A 27331-nucleotide genomic window follows, 5' to 3' on the forward strand; every position below is an offset into this window, starting at 1 on the left:
GGAAGAAGTCTTTGAGAGGATCATGATACCTAAACACAGAATATAAAATTCTGAAATATAAAGAACTACTTTCTGTAAGACATACCATGAACTACAGATTGGCCATCACTGATCCAGCAATCATTAATCTGGTTCCATCACTAATCCGGCACTAATTTTGGCTAGCGTAATTTCAAATTTCCCAGGTCATCTCAACAACCTGTTGCTACTTGTTGCATAAACACTATTGGTGTCACTTGGAAACACAGGCTAGCCATTCCAATTTGTTTTTCTCCATTTATTGTTATAACCTGTTCACTTTAACCCCAGCCATGGTTCCAATGAATAAAGGAAATGCTTCTCATTGTGTAAAGCACAAACACTGTATATTTTCCATAAGAGATATGGTTGAGCTTCTGAAAAAACTCGACAACAGTGTGTCTGTGAGAAGTTTGTGTGATTTATACAGCACTGGCTCTTCGACAGTTTATGAAAAATTACTTGGTTTCTTTGTTAACAGTGATTCAAAGAAATGGATGTGTAAAAGGAAAACAATGAAGGAAGGAAAAAGTTCAGAACTAGATCAAGTTGTGATGAAGTAGTTTAGGCTACATGTAAGTGAAGATGCAGAGTTATAAATTTCAGATCTTCGCTTTGGAAGTGGCAGTGTTGAACTTTCTTGTGTAAGTCAAATTAGTTAACTTTATTAACCCCTTTCATTGTCAGTCCCACTGAAGCCACTGTTGGTCCCGTAGTATAATGCCATGAGCTCAGTTCACTCAGATAAGCTATGACTGGTAAATCTGGGCCTAGATATGAGAGAATATATCTATGTAGTAAGTGTGCACTATTTAAAAAAATCCTGCAGCACACAGTGCATAATGAAAAAAAAAACTGCAACCCAGTCTTTGGTGTAAAACAGTGACTTTGTGGTGTATTTTCATATAGTTTTGTGGTTGTATTCTCAGTTTTTTGGTCTCATTTGATAGAATAGAAGATACATTACAGAAACAGAGATCATTTTGATTGGTTTCAGGATGGAAAGTACCATGAAATCAAGCTCAAAGTAGCGGAAATGTTTGATTTTTGCTGATGTTCAAGAATAAACAAATCACGTCACGTGTCCAATATGTCCAACTGGCCTGTCTAATATGTGGTCATGAATGGGTTGACATTATTTATACAATTATTACAATAATGCAGTAGTCTGCATATCAGTAAATCTTCTATTTTTTTGTGTGTGTGAATAAAAATTCAGAATGAAAAGCAAGCATAATATAAGAGGGGCTTGGAGACATTACTAATGAACAGTGAAAATGTTATTATAGTGCCTGGAATGTCTGCACTGTTTATTCTGGACACCGTTTTCAAATTGGCATCTCTTGAAATTTGTGTGAAATTGGCCAAATTAACGATTTCTGGTTACTTTACTGTGTAGCTGAAATAGGTAAATGGGTGGCTTTGTTTATTCAGTCAACAGAACAGAAGGAATACTAGTGAAATAGCTATGAGTTTGGTCGGCTGGAACAATGGAATTAGCCAAAAATAAGGTGTAAAGTGGGCGAAATCGCCAATTCATAAATATTGCTGAAACCGCTAACTTTGCGAGAGCATAATTACTGTATATGAATTTTCCATCAAATTTCATACTTTTGGTTTCAAAACATTCAAAGAAAGATTCTCTATCATTTTATAAGATAAAATATTTTTTTTTTAATTCTTTGACACTGGGAGCATGTTTGCAAGCAGGGATTGCAACAGTGAAAGAGTTAACCAACTTGTACTGATTTATGGGGGTATTTTAAAGGTAGCATGAGGTGGTAAGCTGTTGGGTTAAGTGTATTCTAACCTCACCACTCTGTAATCCAGCAAGATCACTAATCCGGCACTCTAGAGGTCCACCCAATAACAGGTCTTTCACCAAGTCACTATTTTTAGTGTGTTTTATAATTTTTCATACTTCAAAAATATTATAATTTAAGATTTTTTCTATAGTAACACAGACAAAAAAAAAATAAAAACTAAAAATATCATAAGGTACTACTTTTTCCTCACTGTAAATTTGCAAATATAGTTCTCTATACCTATTTGCATAAATATTTCTGTATCAGTATATTTTTGCAAATTAAGATTTCACTGAATTTTCATGTAATGAGCTAAACTAGCTGTATACTGTGAATGAGATTAAAATAAGTAAACTTGCTTACCTGTAGTTTCCAAACAAGTTATCTAAGTGGTGTGTAACAAGAAGTTGCTCAGCAAGACTGGTGATTATTTCATCAATTTGGCACTCAGGAACACCACGAAGACGTGCAAACATGCGAAGTGACTCTCTACCAGTCATATGATCATGAAGTGCATCAAACTGTGGGCAGTATCCTATTTCCTGCTGAACCTGGAAATGAGTCACAAGTATTCTATGAAATATAAATACTGAAGTGCAATATAGTAATAAAAAATATATAAAAATGCAGAAATATATAAAAATGATTATAAAGAATAACACATGATACTTATTAACCCTTTGACTGTTTCAGGTCCCTCTCTGAAACTGTCATTCTATGTCGCCAAATATTCAAAAAAAAAAAAAATTATTTTTTCTTATGAAAATGTTAAGATTATTTTTCTGAGTGTTTTAGTCCAAAAAAAAATTTTTTGCCATCGGTACTTACTGAGATATAGAGCCGTGAAGTTTGCAGAAAATGAGCAGCGTATGGCAACAGCGGCGACTGCCGCTCACCCGGTAAACTTTAGTTTACTTGTATTTGAAGGTTTTTTGTTTTTTTCACTATTTTATTTTTTCACATAACTTATTTGGCCTATGAGACCAAAGTATGGTGCAATGTACATATATACACTCGTTGTATACAACACAATAAGCACACAAACATAATTATCAATATATTGTTTACAAAACTTGTTTACAAAAACAAACAATCATCCTCCTCCTCCTCCTCCTCCTTCTCCTCCTCCTCCTTCTCCTTCTCCTTCTCCTCCTCCTCCTTCTCCTCCTCCTCCTCCTCCTCCTCCTCCTCCTCCTCCTTCTCCTTCTCCTCCTCCTCCTCCTTCTCCTCCTCCTCCTCCTCCTCCTCCTCCTCCTTCTCCTCCTCCTTCTCCTCCTCCTTCTCCTCCTTCTCCTCCTCCTCCTTCTCCTCCTCCTCCTCTTCCTCCTCCTTCTCCTTCTACTTCTACTTCTCCTTCTCCTTCTCCTTCTCCTTCTCCTCCTCCTTCTCCTCCTTCTCCTTCTCCTCCTTCTCCTCCTCCTTGTCTTGTGTGCGAGTGTGTGGCTTATAATTGTTTTGAGTCAGAAGTCGGCAGCTGTCAAAGTGACATATTGTCTCATTACTCACACCCCCTACCTCCTGTCAAAACAATGGGGTCGGACGCTGCTTCCCCTCCTCCATTCTATCTAATTATCTTTCTCCCTCATTCTATATCTTTCAATCTGTCTCTCTTTCTATCTGTCTGCCTATCTCTGTCTCACAGGTACACATAAATACAAGTATACATAGTGTAAATTACCTAGGATAACCCAAGAAATCCAGACAAAGTGCTATACTCTGCTTGAAGATGTAAGTAAACGTGATGACACAGTCTTGTGGCTCTCTCTGAGACAGAGAGCTAGATGGACAGACAGGGAGCTTGACAGACAGACAAATAGACAGACAGAAATGTTTGTGTACCAGCAAAAACAAAGGGAGGGCGATGGTCATGTAATATTACCCTCCTTTACGCTCATCAAAGTCAGCTCTTATCAGATGTTATCTCCCCTTATCTTGTCACTGTCATGGGGTGGACTTTTTTTTTCTTGCTTCAAGGGAACAATATTATTACATCTTCTTCTTCCTCCTCCTCCTCTTCTCCTTCTCCTCCTCCTCCTCCTCCTCCTCCTCTTCCTTCCCTCCTCCTCCTCCTCCTCTTCCTTCCCTCCTCCTCCTCCATTGCTTTTGGTCTCAAACTCCTCCAAATCATGAAATTGATCTTCACTGACACTTCCATCTGTGTTAGAGCATCACTTGGGAAGAGAAGAGTCCCAGATTTGCTAGGGAATCACATATTTCTTACCGCTAGACATGCTGAAAAAGGACAACTGAAATGGCATTCCCACAATGCACCACTGGCTCCCCGATTTTTTTTATATGGTGCACACTGACCATGGAGACCCATTCTCTCACATGTGGGCCTACCAGCTTTCTCCTGCTTGATTTGAAGCTGCTAGAATTTATGCGTATAAATACGTCAGAAACACTGGCTCGTAAGACGTATTTATACGTCGGAAACAGTCAAAGGGTTAAGATATAGTGAGCTCTTCTTTGACTAAACTATGTATATATGTATATAAACTTACTTCTAATCTGTTACAATGAACAACATTCTTCAGGCTTTGAGCCATTTTCACTCAGAAATAAAGTTGCTGACTGTTCAATTTGTACACTGTATTCTGTACATATGTAACATTCTACATACTAAATAAAATTGTACTTTGCCTAAATTAATATTAATTATTTATTTTTATTATTTATTAACACATCAGCCATTTCCCACTATGGCAGGGTGGCTCGAAAAAGAAAAACTTTCATCATTCACTTCATTACTTTCTTGCCAGAGGCGCACTTACACTACAGTTATAAAACTGGAACATTAACACCCCTCCTTCAGAGTGCAGACACTGTGCTTCCCACCTCCAGGACTTAAGTCTGGTTTGCTGCTCTCTCTGAATCCCTTCATAAATGTTACCTTGTTCACACTCCAAGAGCATGTCAAGTCTAAAAAGCCATTTGTCTCCACTCGCTCCTATCTAACATGCTCATATATGCTTGCTGGAGGTCCAAGCCCCTTGTACACAAAACCTCCTTTACCCCTCCCTCCCTCCAACCTTTTCTAGGCCAACCCCTGCCCCGCCTTCCTTCCACTACAGATTTGTACGCTCTCCAGGTCATTCTATTTCATTCCATTCTCTGTAAATGTCCGAAATACCTTAACAACCCCTCTTCAACCCTTTGGATAATGCTTTTAGTAACCCCACACCTCCTAATTTCCAAACTATGGATTCTCTGAATAATATTCACAACAGACATTGCCCTCAGACATGTCATCTCCACTGCCTCCAGCCTTCTCCTTGTTGCAACATTCACCACCCATGATTCATACACCTCATCTTTCATAGACCCATCTGCTGCCACATCCACTCCCAGAAATCTAAATACATTTACCTCCTCCATACTCCCTCTCTCCAATCTGATATCCAAACTTTCATTACCTAAATTTTTTATTATCTTCATCGGCTTACTCTTTCCTATATTCACTTTTAAGCAACAATGACAACTGCAACTTTGTAATAGATTCTTTATCTTTTAAGCCCACGCCTCTTGCCAACACCAAGCATTCACTTCTCTGACAACCCCATCTATAAATATATTGAACAACCATGGTGACATCACACATCCCTGTCTAAGGCCTACTTTTACTGGGAAATAATATCCCTCTCTCCTACGTACCCTAATCTGAGCCTCACTATCTTTATAAACACTCTTCACTGCTTTCAGCAACCTATCTCATATTCCATACATCTGCCACAGTGCCCCCTATCCACCCTATCATACGCCTTTTCCAAATCCATAAATGCCACAAAAACCTCTTTACTCTTATCTAAACGTGGTTCACCTATATGTTTCACTGTAAACACTTGGTCTACACACCCCTGCCCTTCCTAAAGCCTCCTTGTTCATTTGCTATCCTACTCCCTGTCTTACTCTTAATTCTTTCAATAATAACTCTACCATACACTTTACCAGGTATACTCAACAGGCTTATTCCCCTATAATTTTTACTCTCTCTTTTGACCCCTTTGCCTTTATACAAAGGAACTATGCAAGCTCTCTGTCAATCCCTAGGTACCTTACCCTCTTCCATACAATTATTAAATAAAAGAACTAACCATTTCAGAACTATATCTTCCCCTCTGCTTTTAACATTTCTGTCTTTATCCCATCAATCCCACCTGGTTTACCACCTTTCATTCTACCCACTGCCTAATGCACTTCCCCCACATTCACTACTGGCTCTTCCTCACTCCTACAAGATGTTATTCCTCCCTGCCCAACACACAAAATCACAGTTTTCCTATCCTCATCAACATTTAACAATTCCTCAAACTTTTCCCTCCATCTTCCCAATACCTCTAACTTTCCATTTAACAACTCTTCTCTCCTATTTTTAACTGTCAAATCCATTCATTCCCTAGGCTTTCTCGACTTATTAATCTCACTACAAAACTTTTTTTTATTTTCGACAAAATTTGTTGATAACATTTCACCCACTCTCTCATTTGCTCTCTTTTTTACATTCCTTCACCACTCTCTTAACCTCTCTTTTTCTCTCCATATACAGTATTCCTCCCTCCTTGTATCACTTCTATTTTGTAAAAACCTCTAATATGCTAACTTTTTCTCTCTTACTACTCTCTTTACCTCATCATTCCGCCAATTGCTCTTCTTCCCTCCCGCACCCACAAACTTCCGCTGAACACTAACACTATATTCTTAAACTTACCCCATACATATATCTTCTACCCCACTGCCTATACTCTCACTAGCCCATCTATCCTCCAATAGTTGTTTGTATCTTATCCTAACTTTCTCTTACTTTAGTTTATAAACCTTCACCTCTCTCTTGCTGCTTCCATTCTTCTTGTATCCCATCTGCCTTTTACTCTCACTGTAGCTACAACTAAAAAGTAATCTGATATATCGATGGCCCCTCTATAAACATTTACATCCTGAAGTCTACCCAACAGCCTTTTATTTACGAATACATAGTCCAATAAACTACTGTCATCACACCTTATATCATATCTTGTATACTTATTCTTTTTTTCTTAAAATATGTATTACCTATGAGCAAACCCCTTTCTATACAAAGTTCAATCAAAGCTCCCATTATCATTTACACTTGGCACCCCAAACTTACCTACCACACCCTCTCTAAACATATCTCCTACTGTAACATTTAGGTCCCCTGCCACAGTTATTCTCTCACTTGGTTCAAAAGTTCCAACACACTCGTTTAACATCTCCCAAAATTTCTCGCTCTCCTCTACATTCCTCTCTTCTCCAGGAGCATACACACTTATTATGACCCACTTGTAGTATCTGACCCTTATTTTAATCAGCATTGATTATGTATCTCTTAATTTTCTCTTAATATTAAATAATTAGGTAAAGATTTCTACCTTCTTCAGATCAGTTCTGATGCTGTAACCATTCACAAATGCATTACCAGAGGACACTGGGAGGTCCCCAGTAAGCATCTTGAATGTTGTGGTTTTGCCCGCTCCATTGATTCCAAGAAGTCCAAAACACTCGCCTAAAGGTACCCCAAGATTGAGGTGATTCACTGCCATCAAGTCTCCATCGTATGTTTTACACAGATCACTGACACAGAGAAGAAGAACAAATTATTACTACAATAAGTTAAAGCGAATCCTCATAAGTAGGTCCACTATTACTTTAACAATGACTTGGACCAATATTATGATGCCAAATCACTTGGCTTCTTAAGATGGACTCAATATCATTGTACCATATCATGGGGCCTCTTCAGCTGAAATAATATTTACAAAATGCACTTTAGATTGATGAAACTTTGTAATAAAAGTAAAAATTGCAGCAAAAATAAATGCAATCACATTACCATATTTTCTGGATATGAGGCACGCTTTATTTTCCCCACAAAATGTCTTGGAAAATCACCCTGCACCTTATATGCTCAAGGACAGAGTCAACAACTGGCTCTGAGTTATGCTTCAGCATAAAGTAAAAGGGTAATTAGCCCTTGAATATGACTACTAATGTACCGTCACGATACTTCTGTCATGTATCATATATGCCGGAAAATATGGTACATTAAAAACACCATCAGTTGAAAAGCATGAAAATTATCAGTGTAAGAAAAATAGATTTCTAAAAGTTCTCTATAAGTATCCTTATAATTATATAAAAAAAAACTCCTTAAGCAGTAGGGCTTAGGCTGTGGGCAAACAGTTAAAATATACTTAACAGTTAATTACAGTATATGCCACAGGTCATACAGAAAGGAGCAGAGACCTGTAGGTCAGTAACAATGGGTGGTGTGTATGTGTATACCCAATCCTCAATCTACAGAGAATTAACTCAAGTGATGATTCCTGATGCAGGAGGAGAAGGGTCTCTCTCACACTGACACACACACACAAGACCCAGTACACCATGTAAGTTAGGCCTATATTGGAGTATGCAGCACCAGCTGGGAATCCACACCTAGCCAAGCACATAAGGAAACTAGAGAAAGTGCAAAGGTTTGCAATAAGACTAGTCCCGGAGCTAAGAAGCCTTCAGTTTGGTTCATATGTGTGTAGAATGGATACTCGGGAAGCTCACTGTGTTTCTTTACATACGTATTTTAATTGCCATATCTTAAATCTGCCAAGAAATCATGGTACCCAGTAGGCATACAAGTGTTGCTCAAAGCGGCAAGAAAAGGATTAAGCATTTAAGTCTTAGAATTGACGAAGAAAACAGAGATATAAGACAAGGGATAACCTGTGGCCGTAATGAATTGTCACTGTGTACACAAAATGAAGTAAATATTAGTTTGTGACTGACTGACTGAATGATTTGACTGAATGACTTACTGACTTGACTGAATGACTTGCTGACTTACCTGACTTACTGACTTAGCCGAATGACTGAATGACTTGACTGAATGACTGACATGACTGAATAACTTACTGATCTGACTGAATAATTTGACTGACTGAATGACTTGACTGACTGGCTGAATGATTTGACTGACTGAATGACTTGACTAACTTACTGAATGACTGAATGAGGACCCTGAAACGGTGTTTAGAGCAGCTGATGCCTTACTGTCATTTGTATAATGTACTGCAGGGTAAAACAGAACAGAAATTCATTACAGATGCACACTCGAGTACAACCATTGACTTCAGTACCAGAACCACTACCATCCACCTCATCTACCTCATCTGCTAGGAAAATGATAGGATTCAATTCAATTCAATTCAATTCAATTCAGGGGATGGATAATGAGAACCTTCAAAACTTGGAATGCCAAGCCCATGATGATTCTCTTCATATTGCTTGTGCTCTCTAGGCTAGAATACTGCTGTACACTAACGGCCCCCTTCATGGCTGGCGACATTGCAGACCTGGAGAGTGTACAAAGAACTTTCACGGCACACATAAGTGTGATATGGCACCTAAACTACTGGGAACGGTTGAAGGTCCTTGCTCTGGATTCTCTTGAATGCAGGCGAGAGAGATACATGATAATATACACTTGGAAGGTCCTGGAGGGATTGGTACCAAACCTGCACATGAAAATCACTCCATATGAAAGCAAAAGACTCGGCAGGAGATGCAACATTCCCCCGATGAAAAGCAGGGGCGCCGCACGTACACTGAGAGATAACACAATAAGTGTCTGGGGCCCAAGACTGTTCAAATGCCTCCCAGCATACATAAGGGGGATTACCAATAGACCCCTGGCTGTCTTCAAGAAGGCACTGGACAGGCACCTAAAGTCAGTACCTAACCAACCAGGCTGTGGTTCATACGTCAGCTTGTGTGTGGCCAGCAGTAACAGCCTGGTTGATCAGACCCTGATCCACCATTAGGCCTGGTCTCAGACTGTGCCGCGGGGGCGTTGACCCCGAAGCCCTCTCGAGGTAAACTCCAGGTAATCTACCTCAGCCCAGTAGGGCCACAGCATAACTCTCCACTCTCTTCACAATCATTGACAAACACCAGCACCCACAATTTAAGGTAAGAAATACTATTATTTCTGTTGCATTTGTAGTCTTAAGCAGTAAAAGCAACATAATACATCATGACAATGAACTACAGTTACGTATTCCTTTTATTTTTGTAAGATCTGGTGATCTAAAAAAAAGTTGTCTGGCTTTTCGGGGGCTCCCAGGAATGTAACTATTTTTCCCATAAGTTCTTCAGTTCAACTAACATGGTTTACCTAACACAGCATTTTCAGGAATGTAACTACAGTGTTAACTGACAGTCTACTGTATATAACATACATTGTCCCATAAAAACCAAACAGATTACAAATAAACATCCAGGTTGCCCATGGCTAACTAACAGCATACTAAGATCCAATGATAAGAAACATCAATATGAAAATCAATACAGACATGGCTTAATAAACAAAAGATATTATTAAACACTATGCATCAGTCTTCACCAAACTAATAAGAAAGGCTAAGCAATTGTACTACTCCAATAGATTCACTGAAACAAGAGATATAAAAAAGACTGGAAGACACTCTCTCAGATTCTGGGCACCCACAAACTGGAAAAAACTAGGGATATTGTCCTAACTAAACCGAATGAAATACAACTACAGCCTACTGATACAGTTAACAAGATAAATGACTTTTCTCAACCATATTCATATACTATTCATATTTCATATTCATACAGTTTATTTGGACATGATACATAGTTGTAGAAGGAATTATAGTAGTTGGGTGTACATGCTACAAGCCCCTTGTATGCAGAGCATTATGGGCAGGCTTAAAATTAACAAGCAATGAAAGGTTCAGTGGTAAAAATTACCATAAACAATTTACAATATGAAGTACAACTGAGTATTTGAAACAATGAAATTTGAACATTTCGATATTGAAGCATTATAGTTGTATAAATTTGTCTCATTACAATGTATAACAAACAAGATGATCAATTTACTGTATGCTGTCTTGAAGTTTTAAGATTTAAGTAATTGGGAGAATTATTGGTAATGTTAAATACTGAGTGTTTATTGTTAGGTAAGACACATATGCAACAGTTAGGTATCTTTATTTCGAAACGTTTCGCCTACACAGTAGGCTTCTTCAGTCGAGTACAGAAAAGTTGATAGAAGCAGAAGATACTTGGAGATGATGTAATCAGTCCATCACCCTTGAAGTTTTGAGGTGGTCAGTCCCTCAGTCTGGAGAAGAGTATTGTTCCATAGTCTGAAACAATATGGAGATGAAGTGACAGGATGGAGCCAGACTGAGGGACTGACCACCTCAAAACTTCAAGGGTGATGGACTGATTACATCATCTCTAAGTATCTTCTGCTTCTATCAACTTTTTTGTACTCGACTGAAGAAGCCTACTGTGTAGGTGAAACGTTTCGAAATAAAGATACCTAATTGTTGCATATGTGTCTTACTTAACAACCTGTCGGTATTTTATACCATTTGAATGTTCACACTGAGTGTTTATTATTTAGTCCTGGGCGAGTAAGTGGTTTTTTAGAAGAGTCTTAAATTGATTTTCAGGCCTGGTTAATTTAGTATGTTCTGGTAATGAATTCCAGATTTTGGGGCCCTTTATGTGCATAGAGTTTTTACACAGTGTGATATGGACACAGGGTACATCAAATAAAAAGATCTGTGTCTTGTGTTATGGTCGTGTGCCCTTTTAAGATTGGTGAGGAGAAATTTGAGTGGAGGGTTTATGTTTGCGTGTATTGTTCTATGTATGTATTAGGCACATGAATAAGTGTGGATGTTCTTTATGGTGAGCAAATTTAGACTTTTGAATGGAGGTGGAGTATGTTGTCGTGAGTGGGAATTTGTTATCAATCTTACTGCTGCCTTTTGCTGGGTTATTAGAGGCCTTAGGTGATTTGATGTTGTTGATCCCCATGCACAAATTCCATATGTGAGATAAGGGTAGATGAGTGAATGATACAGTGCAAGGAGAGCTGATTGTGGAACATAGTACCATATTTTTGATAGTATGCCTACTGTCTTAGAGATCATAGGATCAAATCTCACCAGTAAAATCCCAGGTACCCATGCCTGAGCAAGTGATTGCCTAGATAGGAATTTCCCACCCTCCTATCTTGCACCAACCAAGCCCACAGAAGTCACCACAATTATTAAGTTGCTTAAAAATAAATCAGGAAATCTGGCTCAAGTCCCACCATTATTGTACAAACGAGTGGCTCATGTTCTTTTGCCTGCTATTTCATTACTATTTAACAAATCACTATAAACCAGCACTTTCCTGACACTACTCAAGATAGCATGCGTTTCACCAATACATATAGGTGGTGATCCCACAGATGTAAACAACTACAGGCCAATATAGAACTTACCATTGCTATCCAAAATCTTCATGAAACTCATGCACAAGAGATTATATTCCTTTATAACAGTGCAAAGCATCCTCAACCCCTGCCAATTTGGCTTCAGGAAAAGCAAAAGCACAAACGACACAATTGTAAAAATGCTAGACCTACTTTACACAGCACTTGAAAAAATAAGTATCCATTAGGACTCTTTATCGACTTAAGGAAAGCTTTTGATACAATAGACCACAAGCATCCTACTCCAGAAACTTGATCATTATGGAATAAGAGGCCATGCACTTACATATTTCAAATCCTACCTTGCCAACAGACATCAATACGTCTCTATTAAGGACACAACCTCATCAATAAGACCACTGGATACTGGAGTACTACAGGGAAGTGTCCTTGATCCCCTGGTCTTCCTCTTATACATCAATGATCTTTCCAATGTATCACAACACCTTAAACCTATTTTCTTTGCTGACGGCACGACTTATGTGATCTCTCACCTTAATCTTGCCTCACTCAACACTATTGTTAATGAAGAGCTAGTAAAAATATTGACCTGGATGACTGCCAATAAACTAACACTTAATATTGACAAAACCTTCTACATTATGTTTGGGAGCAGAATAGGCAATGCCCAGCTGAACATTATGACTGACAACACTCTTATTGCTAAACATAATGAGGGCAAATTAATGAGTCTGCACCTTGACAGCAACCTGAAATTCAACACCCATATCCAACACATAACAAAAAAGTATCCAAAATAGTTGGGATCCTCTCTATGATACATTACTATGTACCACAATCAGCTCTACTCACATTATACTATTCACTCATCTATCCCTACCTCACCTATGTTATTTGTGCCTGGGGATCAACAGCAGCAACCCACATAAAGCCAATAATACCCCAACAAAGAGCTGCAGTAAGAATTATCACGCAATCCAATACCGGGCAACACACCCCCCACTCTTCAAAGATCTAAGCTTACTCACTGTACAAAACATTCACACCTACTACTGTGCAACCTACATTTACAGAACCATAAATTCTAATATTAACCCTGAACTACAACACTTTCTTGATTGTTGCAACAGGACCCATAGACAAAATACCAGACACAAAAATCTCTATAACATTCCTTGTGTCCGGCTAAATCTACAAAAATTCAATGTACATAAAAGGGCCTCAAATCTGGAACTCCCTGCCTGAAAACTTTAAAACTGCAGACTCAACCACCATTTTCAAAACTACCATTAAAAAACATCTTATCTCCCCATCATCAGCTATATGAAAACCACCCATTCTCTTTTTTGTATCATGAACACATCCAAAACAAAACAGACTTACTCTCGTTATCTGTAATTCCCCCAATTTACACTTAAACTCACCCAAATGATTAAACATAAAATTTCTAATATAGCTATTGCCAAATAAATCCTAAGCTAGTCCTAAGTTTGCCTGAAATACTTTCCCAACATAGGAGATTTTATAGAAACAGTGTATCATGGTGAGATAAAACAATTCCCATTACTAAATTTACTAACTGTAATATTGTTATATGTTTTGTACTACCTCACTATTATCAATCTAATTAATGTTAATCACTTCAGTTATCTAACATTTATATCAGTATGCAATAATTTATATTAAAGTGTACTGCTCCATAACCTGTGTCAATACAGAGTAAGAATTAGGATTAGTCTGCCTGAAATGCCTAGGCATGTTAATGGCCTTTTTTGTAATTAATATTTTATAATATGTAAACCACACATTGTAAGCTTTGCAAGAATATTAACATTTTCATTTTCATTTTCACTCTCTCTCTCTCTTTCTGCCAACCCAGGTCAGTGGTAATCTCTGCAAAAGATTTGAAAGTCAGGAGACCCTTATTAAGCAAAATACAATTGGAAACCATGTCACAGGATGCTTCTCTCATCCCTCTGCACTAGCTGCACTAGCTGAAATGGCTGTGATATTACACAGTGATACCAGGCTCTAGGCTTTATTATTGATTTTTTTACACATTGGCCATCTTCCACTGAGGCAGGGTGACCCCCCCCAAAAAAAGTTACTTTCAGCATCACTGTCTTGCCAGAAGCACACCAGTACTACAGATGCCCCTCCAAACTGCAAATATCTGAATCCCTTCATAAATGTTACTTTGCTCACATTCCAACAGCATGTCATCATAAAAACTATTTTTGTCTCCACTCACTTCTATCTAACATGCTCACATACACCTGCTGAATTTCTAAGCCCCTCACATACAAAACCTCCTTTACTTCTCCCTTCAACCTTTCCTAAAGTGACCCCTACCTCACTTTTCCTCCACTACATATTTATACATGCTCCATCCTCTCAACAGCCCTCCTTAGAACTCTGGATAATACTTTTAGTAACCCTGCACCTCCTAATTACCAAACAACGAATGCTTTGCATAATATTCACATCACACATTGCCCTCAAACAAGACATTTCCAGTGCCGTCAGCCTCCTCACTGCAACATTCATAGCGCATGCTTCTTTTTTTTTATTAACACATTGGTTGTTTCCCCACCAAGGCAGGGTGACCCAAAAAAAGAAAAAAAACTTTCATCATTCACTCCACCACTATCTTGTCAGAAGTGTGCCTACACTACAGCTAAAAAATTGCAATATATCTCCACCCTTCCTTCAGAGTGCAGGAATTGTACTTCCCACCTCCAGGACTCAAGTCCGGCTAACCGGTTTCCTTGAATCCCTTCATAAATGTTACTGTGCTTTCACTCCAACAGCACATCAAGTCATAAAAACTATTTGCCTTCACTTGCTACTATCTAACACACACCTTTCCTTGAATGACCTCTACCCTACCTTCCTTCAACCAGACATGACATCTCCATTACCTCCAGCCTTCTCCTTGTTGCAACCCATGCTTCATACCCATATACGAGTGCTGGTATCACTATACTCTTACACATTCCTGTTTGCTTCCATAGATAATGTTGTCTCCACAGACTCTTCAGTGAACCACTCACCTTTTTCCCTCTCATCAATTCTATGATTCACCTCATCTTTCATAGACCCATCTGCTGACAAGTCCACTCTCAAATATCTGAATACATTCACTCCCTCTATACTCTCTTCCTCCAATCTGATATCCAGTCTTTCATTACCTAAATTTTTTGTTATCCTTCACCATGCCTTTTCCTATGTTCACTTTTAATTTCCTTCTTTTACATACCCTTCCAAACTTGTCCACTAGCCTCTGCAACTTCTTTTCGGTGTCATCAGCAATAAACAACTATGACAACTCCTACTTTGTGTTAGAGTCTTTATCCTTTAATCCCACGCCCTTTGCCAACACCCAAGCATTCATTTCTCTTACAACCCTGTCTATAAATATATTGAACCACGGTGATAACATGCATCTCTGTTTAAGGCCTACTTTTACTAGAATATAATATCCCACTCTCCTTCATACTCTATCCTGAGCCTCAGTATCCTCATAAAATCTCTTAACTGCTTTCAGTAACCTACCACCTATTCCATACACTTGCAACATCTGCCACATTGCTCTCCTATCCACCCTATCATACACCTTTTCCAAATTCATAAATACAACAAAAACCTCTTTACCCTTATCCAAATAATGTTCGCATATATGCTACACATTTGCTACCCATCTTAAAACCTTGCTCATCTGCTATCCTGCTCTCCATCTTATCCTTAATTCTATCAATAATAACTATTATACACTTCATCTGTTATACTCAAAAGGGTTAGTTTCCTATATTCTTTCACTCTCTTTTGTTCCCTTTAACTCTATACAAAGGTACTATGCATACTCTCTTTCAATTCCTTGGTACTGTCCCCTCTTTCATATACAGTGGACCCTCGTTTTTCATAATTAATCCGTTCCAGAGTGTGACTATTATCGAAATTGACGATTTGCGAATCCATTTTCCCCATAAGAAATAAAGTAAATCCAAATATAGATTTACATGCAGAAAAAATGCCAAATAAATGTAAACCACTAATAAAATGTATAAATGAACATTTAGCATCACACTTACCTTTACTGAAGACTCTTGTTGGTGTATGGCAGACGGGGCAGAGGGAGGGGAGGCGAGTTTATTGTTAGAGAATATGACACTAATATTCTACGGCTTATTTATCTATCACAATTCAACTAATGTGACATAATAAACAATATTAATAACATAGAAACATGGAATATGCTCTAGAATGAATAAAATAAGTCATTATGTATGTCACGACTCGTGGTGTTGTTGTTGTTGTTGTTGTTGTTGGGTGTATAAGGGCCACTGAGAGCATAAGCTGTCCATAATGGTGGTGAAGCAGCAGCTGAGGTGGCAGCATTTTCTATAGACCTATATAACTTCAACAATATTGGAGAAGTTAGTAGAATCACTGAAGAAGGCACCTTCTACCACCCTCTACCACCATCACTACCACCCTCTACCACCATCACTACCACCCTCTACCACTATCATAATGTTACCACCCTCTACCACCATCACAAAGTTACCATCCTCTACCACCATCACTACCGCCCTCTACCACCATCACTACCACCCTCTACCACTATCACTACCACCCTCTACCACTATCACAACTGCTACCACTCTCTACCACCACCACTTTCGTATTTTTCTACAAACTTTTTCTTAAATTATGTGTTTCTCACATTCTTTACCAAGGGCTGGCACTAGAAGCTTTCTTTGGGGCCATGGTGGCTTATTTAGCAATTGCAAGCACTAAAACGAATGGAATATTATGAAATGTATCATATGAACTCGTGGGATCATCCTCACTCACTGATAAACAATGGCGCACTGGCGGGGAATGGAGTGTGAGGCGGCTCACAGTCGTGTGTGCGCATCCCAGACAAAGGACTATTTGCAAGTCAAACGACGATTCACGAGTCAATGTTCTGATGAAAAACATTATGATTTCCGAAAATTAAAACTTTCAAGCCTTATGAAAAACGAGGGTCCACTGTACTCCACCGATTCATTTTCAAAATTTTATTTTGCTCTTTTGGAGTTCCAAGTAACATTAAACTATTTTCCTGTATGTTCTTGACTTAGAATAATGCTGACTTGAATACAGTGCTGATTTTCAGGAATGTAATCCCAGGGCTAGTTAATCGTTCACTATATCTATGAACCAATACTCAGAAAATCAAGAGAGTGCAACAACACACAGTATATTTGTAAGATGTGTAGTGTGGTGCTATGTCTATCCATATTTTCACAAAAGCTGCCCATAAGGATCCCCTGACAACTTATAAATTTATGATTTTGCTAAAAAATTATCTTATCTCTCAATATTAACCAAATCACCCAAAACATCAGCTAATTAGTTTTATTATGTGATCTCAAGGCTTTTAATTCTGCCAATTCATAAAATGTTACCACCTGAACCATTACCTGTACCTGGAGTTTACCTGGAGAGAGTTCCGGGGGTCAACGCCCCCGCGGCCCGGTCTGTGACCAGGCCTCCTGGTGGATCAGAGCCTGATCAACCAGGCTGTTACTGCTGGCTGCACGCAAACCAACGTACGAGCCACAGCCCGGCTGGTCAGGAACCGACTTTAGGTGCTTGTCCAGTGCCAGCTTGAAGACTGCCAGGGGTCTGTTGGTAATCCCCCTTATGTATGCTGGGAGGCAGTTGAACAGTCTCGGGCCCCTGACACTTATTGTATGGTCTCTTAACGTGCTAGTGACACCCCTGCTTTTCATTGGGGGATGTTGCATCGTCTGCCAAGTCTTTTGCTTTCGTAGTGAGTGATTTTCGTGTGCAAGTTCGGTACTAGTCCCTCTAGGATTTTCCAGGTGTATATAATCTTGTATCTCTCCCGCCTGCATTCCAGGGAATACAGGTTTAGGAACCTCAAACGCTCCCAGTAATTAAGGTGTTTTACCTCCGTTATGCACGCCGTGAAGGTTCTCTGTACATTTTCTAGGTCAGCAATTTCACCTGCCTTGAAAGGTGCTGTTAGTGTGCGGCAATATTCCAGCCTAGATAGAACAAGTGATCTGAAGAGTGTCATCATGGGCTTGGCCTCCCTAGTTTTGAAGGTCCTCATTATCCATCCTGTCATTTTTCTAGCAGATGCGATTCATACAATGTTATGGTCCTTGAAGGTGAGATCCTCCGACATGATCACTCCCAGGTCTTTGACGTTGGTGTTTCGCTCTATTTTGTGGCCAGAATTTGTTTTGTACTCTGATGAAGATTTAATTTCCTCATGTTTACCATATCTGAGTAATTGAAATTTCTCATCGTTGAACTTCATACTGTTTTCTGCAGCCCACTGAAAGATTTGGTTGATGTCCGCCTGGAGCCTTGCAGTGTCTGCAATGGAAGACACTGTCATGCAGATTCGGGTGTCATCTGCAAAGGAAGACACGGTGCTGTGGCTGACATCCTTGTCTATGTCAGATATGAGGATGAGGAACAAGATGGGAGTGAGTACTGTGCCTTGTGGAACAGAGCTTTTCACCGTAGCTGCCTCGGACTTTACTCTGTTGACTACTACTCTCTGTGTTCTGTTAGTGAAGAAATTATAGATCCATCGACCGACTTTTCCTGTTATTCCTTTAGCACGCATTTTGTGAGCTATTACGCCACGGTCACACTTGTCGAAGGCTTTTGCAAAGTCTGTATATATTACATCTGCATTCTTTTTGTCTTCTAGTGCATCTAGGACCTTGTCATAGTGATCCAATAGTTGAGACAGACAGGAGCGACCTGTTCTAAAACCCATGTTGCCCTGGGTTGTGTAACTGATGGGTTTCTAGATGGGTGGTGATCTTGCTTCTTAGGACCCTTTCAAAGATTTTTATGATATGGGATGTTAGTGCTATCGGTCTGTAGTTCTTTGCTGTTGCTTTACTGCCCCCTTTGTGGAGTGGGGCTATGTCTGTTGTTCTTAGTAACTGTGGGACGACCCCCGTGTCCATGCTCCCTCTCCATAGGATGGTAAAGGCTTGTAATAGGGGCTTCTTGCAGTTCTTGATGAACACGGAGTTCCATGAGTCTGGCCCTGGGGCAGAGTGCATGGGCATGTCATTTATCGCCTGTTTGAAGTCATTTGGCATCAGGATAACATCGGATAGGCTTGTGTTAACCAAGTTTTGTGGCTCTCATAAAAAATTCATTTTGATCTTCGACTCTCAGTCTGGCTAGCGGCTTGCTAAAAACTGAGTCATATTGGGACTTGAGTAGCTCACTCATTTCCTTGCTGTCATCTGTGTAGGACCCATCTTGTTTAAGTAGGGGCCCAATACTGGACGTTGTTCTCGACTTTGATTTGGCATAGGAGAAGAAATACTTTGGGTTTCTTTCGATTTCATTTATGGCTTTTAGTTCTTCCCGCGATTCCTGACTCCTATAAGATTCCTTTAGCTTAAGTTCGATGCTTGCTATTTCTCTGACCAGTGTCTCCCTACGCATTTCAGATATATTGACCTCTTTTAGCCGCTCTGTTATTCTTTTCCAACGCCTGTAAAGGGACCGCCTGTCTCTTTCTATTTTACATCTACTCCTCCTTTTTCTTAGAGGAATAAGCCTTGTGCATACATCGAGTGCCACCTGTAATGCAGATTTTGTGTGCAATTTAAAGATTATTTTACGGAACCTTACCCCACCTTATTACCTCGCATTTGTATTAAGTTTAAATGAGATTGTAAAACCGTTAACCACTACTTCTTATCTAGTTTTTTTTTTTACACACGGTTTGACAAGGTTAAGGATTTTTTTTTTTTATATTATCACACTGGCCGATTCCCACGAAGGCAGGGTGGCCCGAAAAAGAAAAACTTTCACCATCATTCACTCCATCACTGTCTTGCCAGAAGGGTGCTTTACACTACAGTTTTTAAACTGCAACATTAACACCCTCCTTCAGAGTGCAGGCACTGTACTTCCCATCTCCAGGACTCAAGTCCGGCCTGCCGGTTTCCCTGAACCCCTTCATAAATGTTACTTTGCTCACACTCCAACAGCACGTCAAGTATTAAAAACCATTTGTCTCCATTCACTCCTATCAAACACGCTCACGCATGCCTGCTGGAAGTCCAAGCCCCTCGCACACAAAACCTCCTTTACCCCCGCCCTCCAACCTTTCCTAGGCTGACCCCTACCCCGCCTTCCTTCCACTACAGACTGATACACTCTTGAAGTCTTTCTGTTTCGCTCCATTCTCTCTACATGTCCGAACCATCTCAACAACCCTTCCTCAGCCCTCTGGACAACAGTTTTGGTAATCCCACACCTCCTCCTAACTTCCAAACTACGAATTCTCTGCATTATATTCACACCACACATTGCCCTCAGACATGACATCTCCACTGCCTCCAGCCTTCTCCTCGCTGCAACATTCATCACCCATGCTTCACACCCATATAAGAGCGTTGGTAAAACTATACTCTCATACATTTCCCTCTTTGCCTCCAAGGACAAAGTTCTTTGTCTCCACAGACTCCTAAGTGCACCACTCACCCTTTTCCCCTCATCAATTCTATGATTCACCTCATCTTTCATAGACCCATCCGCCGACACATCCACTCCCAAATATCTGAATACATTCACCTCCTCCATACCCTCTCCCTCCAATCTGATATCCAATCTTTCATCACCTAATCTTTTTGTTATCCTCATCACCTTACTCTTTCCTGTATTCACTTTTAATTTTCTTCTTTTGCATACCCTACCGAATTCATCCACCAATCTCTGGAACTTCTCTTCAGAATCTCCAAAGAGCACAGTGTCATCAGCAAAGAGCAACTGTGACAACTCCCACTTTATGTGTGATTCTTTATCTTTTAACTCCATGCCTCTTGCCAAGACCCTCGCATTTACTTCTCTTACAACCCCATCTATAAATATATTAAACAACTGCGGTGACATCACACATCCTTGTCTAAGGCCTACTTTTACTGGGAAATAATTTCCCTCTTTCCTACATACTCTAACTTGAGCCTCACTATCCTCGTAAAAACTCTTCACTGCTTTCAGTAACCTACCTCCTACACCATACACATGCAACATCTGCCACATTGCCCCCCTATCCACCCTGTCATACGCCTTTTCCAAATCCATAAATGCCACAAAGACCTTTTAGCCTTATCTAAATACTGTTCACGTATGTGTTTCACTGTAAACACCTGGTCCACACACCCCCTACCTTTCCTAAAGCCTCCTTGTTCATCTGCTATCCTATTCTCCATCTTACTCTTAATTCTTTCAATAATGACTCTACCATACACTTTACCAGGTACACTCAACAAACTTATCCCCCTATAATTTTTGCACTCTCTTTTGTCCCCTTTGCCTTTATACAAAGGAACTATGCATGCTCTCTGCCAATCCCTAGGTTTATTGACAAGCTATTTACAGGTTAAGGATTCCTAACTTTATTGGCAAGCTAAGAGCTGTTACCTACATCAGCTCATTTGAAAGCATTTTTATTGTTATGAGACATACAAATAGGGAACAGGATGAAGTTGGAGCCATCTGTGGGCCAGCATTTTCATTTGATCAACTGACTTTATCTCGTTGACATCATTATGCTGTACGAATGTGTTCCGTACTCGAGTCATCCTGGGTATATATGATCTCAGATGGAGTAATGTTCTGGAGAAGGGTACAACCAGAGTGAAGTTGCTGCTCTCTGCCCATCTTGTGGCATAAAAGCTTGTTTCACGCTGTCCTCGAAGTGGATACAAGTGTGGCACTTTGACAATATTGGCCTTGTACATAACAGTAAGGCCACCCACATCCCTCCTATGTTGAAGTATAGTTAAGTATAGTTACTATGTACTTATTATCTTGTCTAGTTTTAATTAGTTACTATGTATTAAGATTAGTCTGCCCAAAATGCCCCTGCATGATAGTAGCTATCTTTGTACTTAGCAAATCAAAATTGTAATTACACATTGTAACCTTTACACATTGTAACACCTTTACACATTGTAACCTTTACAAAGAAATAAATCTTATCTATAAGAGGCTTGCGAGAGAATGTATTTTGTGAGATTTTATGATGGTCAGTACTGAGTAAGCCTACCATAGCATTAGGACAATGACTTAAAATAGGAGCCACTATATTATTATTACTGTACGTATTATTATATTTCCTAGATAGTAGGTTGGCAGACAGGAACTGCTCAGATAGATACAACCATCCTACCAAGTGAGTGTGAAACAGAAACCTGTAATTGTTTTACATGATGGTAGGATTGCTGGTGACTTTTTTTCCTGTCTCATAAACATGCGGGATAACAGGTATGTCTTGCTACTTCTACTTACATTTAGGCCATACTATGCATGCATGTACACACATATATACTTAGACATCCATCAGGGTTTTCTTCTATTTTCTTAATAGTTCTTGTTCTTCTTTATTTCCTCTTATCTCCATGGGTAGGTGGAAAAGAATTCTTCCTCTGTAAGTCATGTGTATCATAAGAAGCGACTAAAATACTTGGAACAAGGGGCTAGTAGCCCCTTGCTCCAAGTATGCTAACCTCCATAGGAAGGTAAGCATAGGCACCACTGTGACCACAAAAGCAAGTTTTTACAGACGAATCTTCAGCTAGCGTGTCCGTGACGAACTCTAGGTCAAGTCCCCTCAAAGCCGTTAACAGGGCTCACGAAATAGTAATGACACGATTGCATACAAAAACTTTCATTGTGGTCAGAGTGGTGCCTATGCTAACCTTCCTATGGTGTAGAAATATACCTAGTTGGACAAATCTTATTGTGGCTAGCTGGTCCAGTGGCTAACGTGATTGTCTGGAGTTTTGAGACTCTCTGATTGCGGGTTCTATCCCTACCCGTGGTATGGTTTGTTTGCAGTCGTGTCATTACGATTTCGTGAGTCATGTTAACGGCTTTGAGGGGACTTGAGCTAGAGTTCATCATGGCCACACTAGCTGGAGATTCGCCTGTAAAAACTTGCATTTGTGGTTACAGTGGTGCCTATGCTAACCTTCCTATGGTCTAGAAATATACCTAGTTGGACGAATCTTATTGTGGCTAGCTGGTCCAGTGGCTAACACGAGGGTCTGGAGTTTTGAGACTCTCTGATTGCGGGTTCTATTCCCGCCCATGGTATGGTTAGCCCCTTCTCATATAAACTGCTAAATTTAAAAAGAGAAACTTTAATTTTTCCTTTTAGGTCACCCTGCCTAGGTAGAATACGGCAAATTCATTGAAAAAAATAATATTAGATTTACAGTGAATCACTATGCAAAACTACCTAAGTCACCAATATGAGGAGACTGTGTCATCATCCAGCCCTACCGCCAAAATACTCTACTGTAAATAATTCATATCTTGCAAGCCACATTTTAAGATTTTGTGAATGAATTCAAGATAGCATTACCAACTCATTACACCTGTTACCAACTCATACAAATAGTAAATAGTTTAATACCACAGTAACTTTCTTACCTATCACAATGTTAGGGGCCCAGTCCCTGGGCCCACTATATGCCTTTGTAATCTTCTGACTGTCTCCCATATGATGGGTATCAGTTGCATAATAAAGTTATTAAACTAACTCTAATGTAACCTCTAAGAAAATATACCGTATTTCATGGATTAGATGCATTTTTTCCATGAAATGTCTCCAAAAACTGAAGGTCAGTGATGGGAGCTATAAGTTTGGGGTGTGGGGTGGGCTGTAGCTCTCCCAATTACGTCCAATGCCGAGCCATTGAAACTAAAACAAGTCTTATAAGTCGCGAAATACGGTACATTGCATTATACAGGTCCTCCATCACAAATCCGGCATCATTGGGACCTGTAGTATGCTGAATTACTGAGTTTGCCGAATTACAGAGTGGTTAGGTTAGAATACACTTAATAAAATTAACCAACTTGACTTACACAGTTCATTGAACATCGGCAAAAATCGAACATTTCCGCTACTTTGAGCTCAATTTCAAGGTACTTTTCATCATGAAAGCAATCAAAATCATATCTATTTCTGTAATATATCTTTCATTCTATCAAATGAGACCGAAAAAATGAGAATACCATATAACCATATAACAACCATACAAAAATATACCGCTAAGCGGCTGCTAATGGCTGAGAAGTGAACTCCGCTATTTATGGTCTGGTTTCTTTCATTTTTGGTGTACGTGAAGAAGTATCTTTCCATCATACATTGCCCAAGTTTGAATAAGATAACCCAACAAACAACTGAGAAAATAATAATAATATAATAATAATAATAATAATATCTTTATTTACTACACGTACATGTACAAGGTATACAGGCCTAGCTGACATCAGTGACATACTACTGTATAGAAAGGCACTTGTTATGCTGAGTATTTCAAGAAAATTAGGTCAGTGTCCCAGGATAACACCCACACTAGTCGGCTAACACCCAGGTACCCATTTACTGATGGGTAAACATAGACAACAGGTGTAAAGAAACACACCTAATATTTCTACCCTGGCTGGGAATCGAATATTTACCAAAAATCATATATGGCTAACCCAAGCCAGGTACTAAAAATAAGCCACGTTGACTTTTTTTTGGGTTATCCTAGGTTCTCTACACATATGCTGCTATGTGTGATAATCTATAGAGAGAAAAATAACTTTTTTGTTTCAAGTTTATGGTGGAGTACGAGTGTATATCATAGTTAGCCCTGTGCTACATTCCGTTTTCTCTAATATAAGTCCCCACGACAAGGATAGGAGAATGGTATTTGTTTACCATATCCTCTTCATAACTCTGTCGAACTGCTCGGTGTTATGTCAAATATTATTCATTCTGGAGTATTTAACATGTTTTATGTTATTTATATTGTTTCTTACGTCATATTAGATCAATTGTGATAGGCAAATAAGCTGTAGTGTTGATATTAGCGTAATAATAAAGCATATTCTCCTGCTTCATGAGACTGAGCTCATGGCAACCGACAGTGGCTTCAAAGCCACCTTATCTTTTATTTATTTATTTATTTAGTAATTTAAGCATACAAACAGAGGTACAAAAAATACAGGTAAGAGCAGCATGCCAAAGCCACTTATATACATAGCATTACGGGCTGGCTTAAAATTAACTTAAGATTAACTAAGCAATGATGAAATCAGTGATAAAACATTATTGTAAACAGATAACTATAAAGCACAAATGAGTATTACAAAGACAGGTCATATGGTTGCATGCATTGCTGTACATTCAGTCGAATGGAGTATTCTGTTAGGTAGTGTATTTAAAAAAATAACAAAGTTAGATTGGGTCCTAGGTTTAACATTTATGTGATATATTTGTGAGTAACATATAGGATATACAATTTATAAGGTTCAGTTATTCAGTACTTATTTGGTTTTGAGTGAGTAAGTGATCTTTGAGAAGAGACTTGAATTTATAAACAGGTAGTGTTTCTTTTATATTTACAGGTAATGAATTCCAGATTTTAGGGCCTTTTATGTGCATTGAGTTTTTGTATAGCGTGAGATGGACACGAGGAACATCAAAGAGTGATCTGTGCCTTGTGTTATGGTCATGTGTTCTGTTGAGGTTGGTAAGATGTTTGAGGGGAGGGTTAATATCAGAGTTAAGTGTTCTATGTATGTAATAGGTGCAGTAATAAGTATGGATGTTTTGTATGGTGAGTAGGTTGAGTGTTTTGAATATTGGTGGAGTGTGCTGCCTGTAGTGAGAATTTGTTATCATTCTAACTGCAGCCTTTTGTTGGGTAATTAGTGGTCTGAGATGGTTAATTGTTGTTGAGCCCCATGCACAAATTCCATAGGTGAGATAGGGGTAAATAAGAGAGTGATAAAGGGCCAGGAGGGCTGACTGTGGAACATAGTACTGTATCTTCGATAGTATGCCTACAGTCTTGGAGATTTTCTTAGAAATTTGTTGTATATGTGTATGAAATTTGAGTCTATTATCGAGGTGGATTCCTAGGAATTTTCCCTTTGTTAGCTTTGTGATAGGTGATCCGTTTATTGTTATGTTAAGAGGTACATCTGTAGCTCTGTTACCAAACTGAATGAAGTAGGTTTTGTCAATGTTTATTGTAAGTTTGTTAGTCCTCATCCAGGTAGATATTTTCTGTAATTCGGTGTTTACAGTATTGGCTAGCGTGACTGGGCTCGGGTGAGAGAAGACGTATGTAGTGTTATCTGCAAAAAGTGTGGGTTTGAGTAATTGCGAAGCATTTGGTAGGTCATTTATGTATAGGAGAAAGAGAAGAGGGCCAAGGACACTTCCCTGTGGGACACCAACTGTAATTGGTTGTGCGGAAGAGCTTGCCCCATTTGCGTACACATGTTGGCTTCTATTGCTGAGGTAAGACTTGAGGTAGTTGAGGGAGTGCCCTCTAATACCATAGTGTGACAATTTTACGTGGAGCAAGTCATGGTCAACTGTATCAAAAGCTTTACGTAAGTCAATGAAGATCCCCAGTGGGACTTCTTTTTTCTCTATTGCAATGTATATATGTTCTAGCATGTGTATAATAGCATCATTAGTATTTTTATTAGGCCTGAATCCAAATTGGCAGGGGTTGAGAATGTTTTGGGAGATGAGGTAGGAGTAGATTCGTTTATGAATGAATTTTAAGAAGATTTTTAAGAGAGAGTGTAAATTGGATATTGGCCTATAGTTATTCAACTCTGTTTGGTCTCCTCCTTTATGGATCAGGGTGACCCTTGCTATTTTGAGAACTGTAGGGAAGGTGGAGGATTCAATGGATTTGTTAAAGTGTGTTGTAATGATTGGTGATAGTACTTGTGACGCTTTTTTGTATATAAAGGGTGGTAAGGTATTTAAATCTCCTGCCTTGTTTTTCAGTGCATTGATAATAAGGGAGACTTCGTATGGGTTAGTCGGAGCTAGGAACAGTGTGTTCGGGTAGTTGCCAGTGAGGTAGTCATTTGGTGGGGTATCTGAGCTTGGGATTTTATTGGCAAGGTTTTGACCTATAGTGGAGAAGAAATCATTGAGTCTGTTTGCTGTTTCTGTTGGTGGGAGTTGGGGTTCATCTGATTTTGCTAATTTTATTTCGCTATGTCGTGATATCTTTTTTGTTCCCAGAATTTCTGATAGGGTCTTCCAGGTCTTTTTTATATCACCTCGTAAGTTGGATAATCTGTTCTCATAATACAATTTTTTTGCCCTTATCAGGCTGGTTAGGATTGACGAGTA

The 27331-nt window shown here is 39.2% G+C and overlaps 1 protein-coding gene across 5 annotated transcripts in view; it reads right to left on the reverse strand.

The window, feature by feature from the left end:
* Positions 1-27331, reverse strand: part of Abca3 (ATP binding cassette subfamily A member 3) — a 705605-nt gene that overhangs the window by 47896 nt on the left and 630378 nt on the right. For all 5 annotated transcript variants that reach the window (XM_070088958.1, XM_070088966.1, XM_070088973.1 and 2 more), the window contains 2 exons: positions 7211-7412; positions 2187-2374 (listed from right to left, as the gene is read on the reverse strand). In XM_070088958.1, coding sequence (XP_069945059.1) covers positions 2187-2374; positions 7211-7412 — 390 coding nt within the window. The remainder of the gene's footprint in view (positions 1-2186; positions 2375-7210; positions 7413-27331) is intronic.

This window comes from Cherax quadricarinatus, chromosome 2 (genome assembly GCF_038502225.1).
Source record: "Cherax quadricarinatus isolate ZL_2023a chromosome 2, ASM3850222v1, whole genome shotgun sequence".
In the NCBI taxonomy this organism is placed as follows: domain Eukaryota; kingdom Metazoa; phylum Arthropoda; class Malacostraca; order Decapoda; family Parastacidae; genus Cherax; species Cherax quadricarinatus.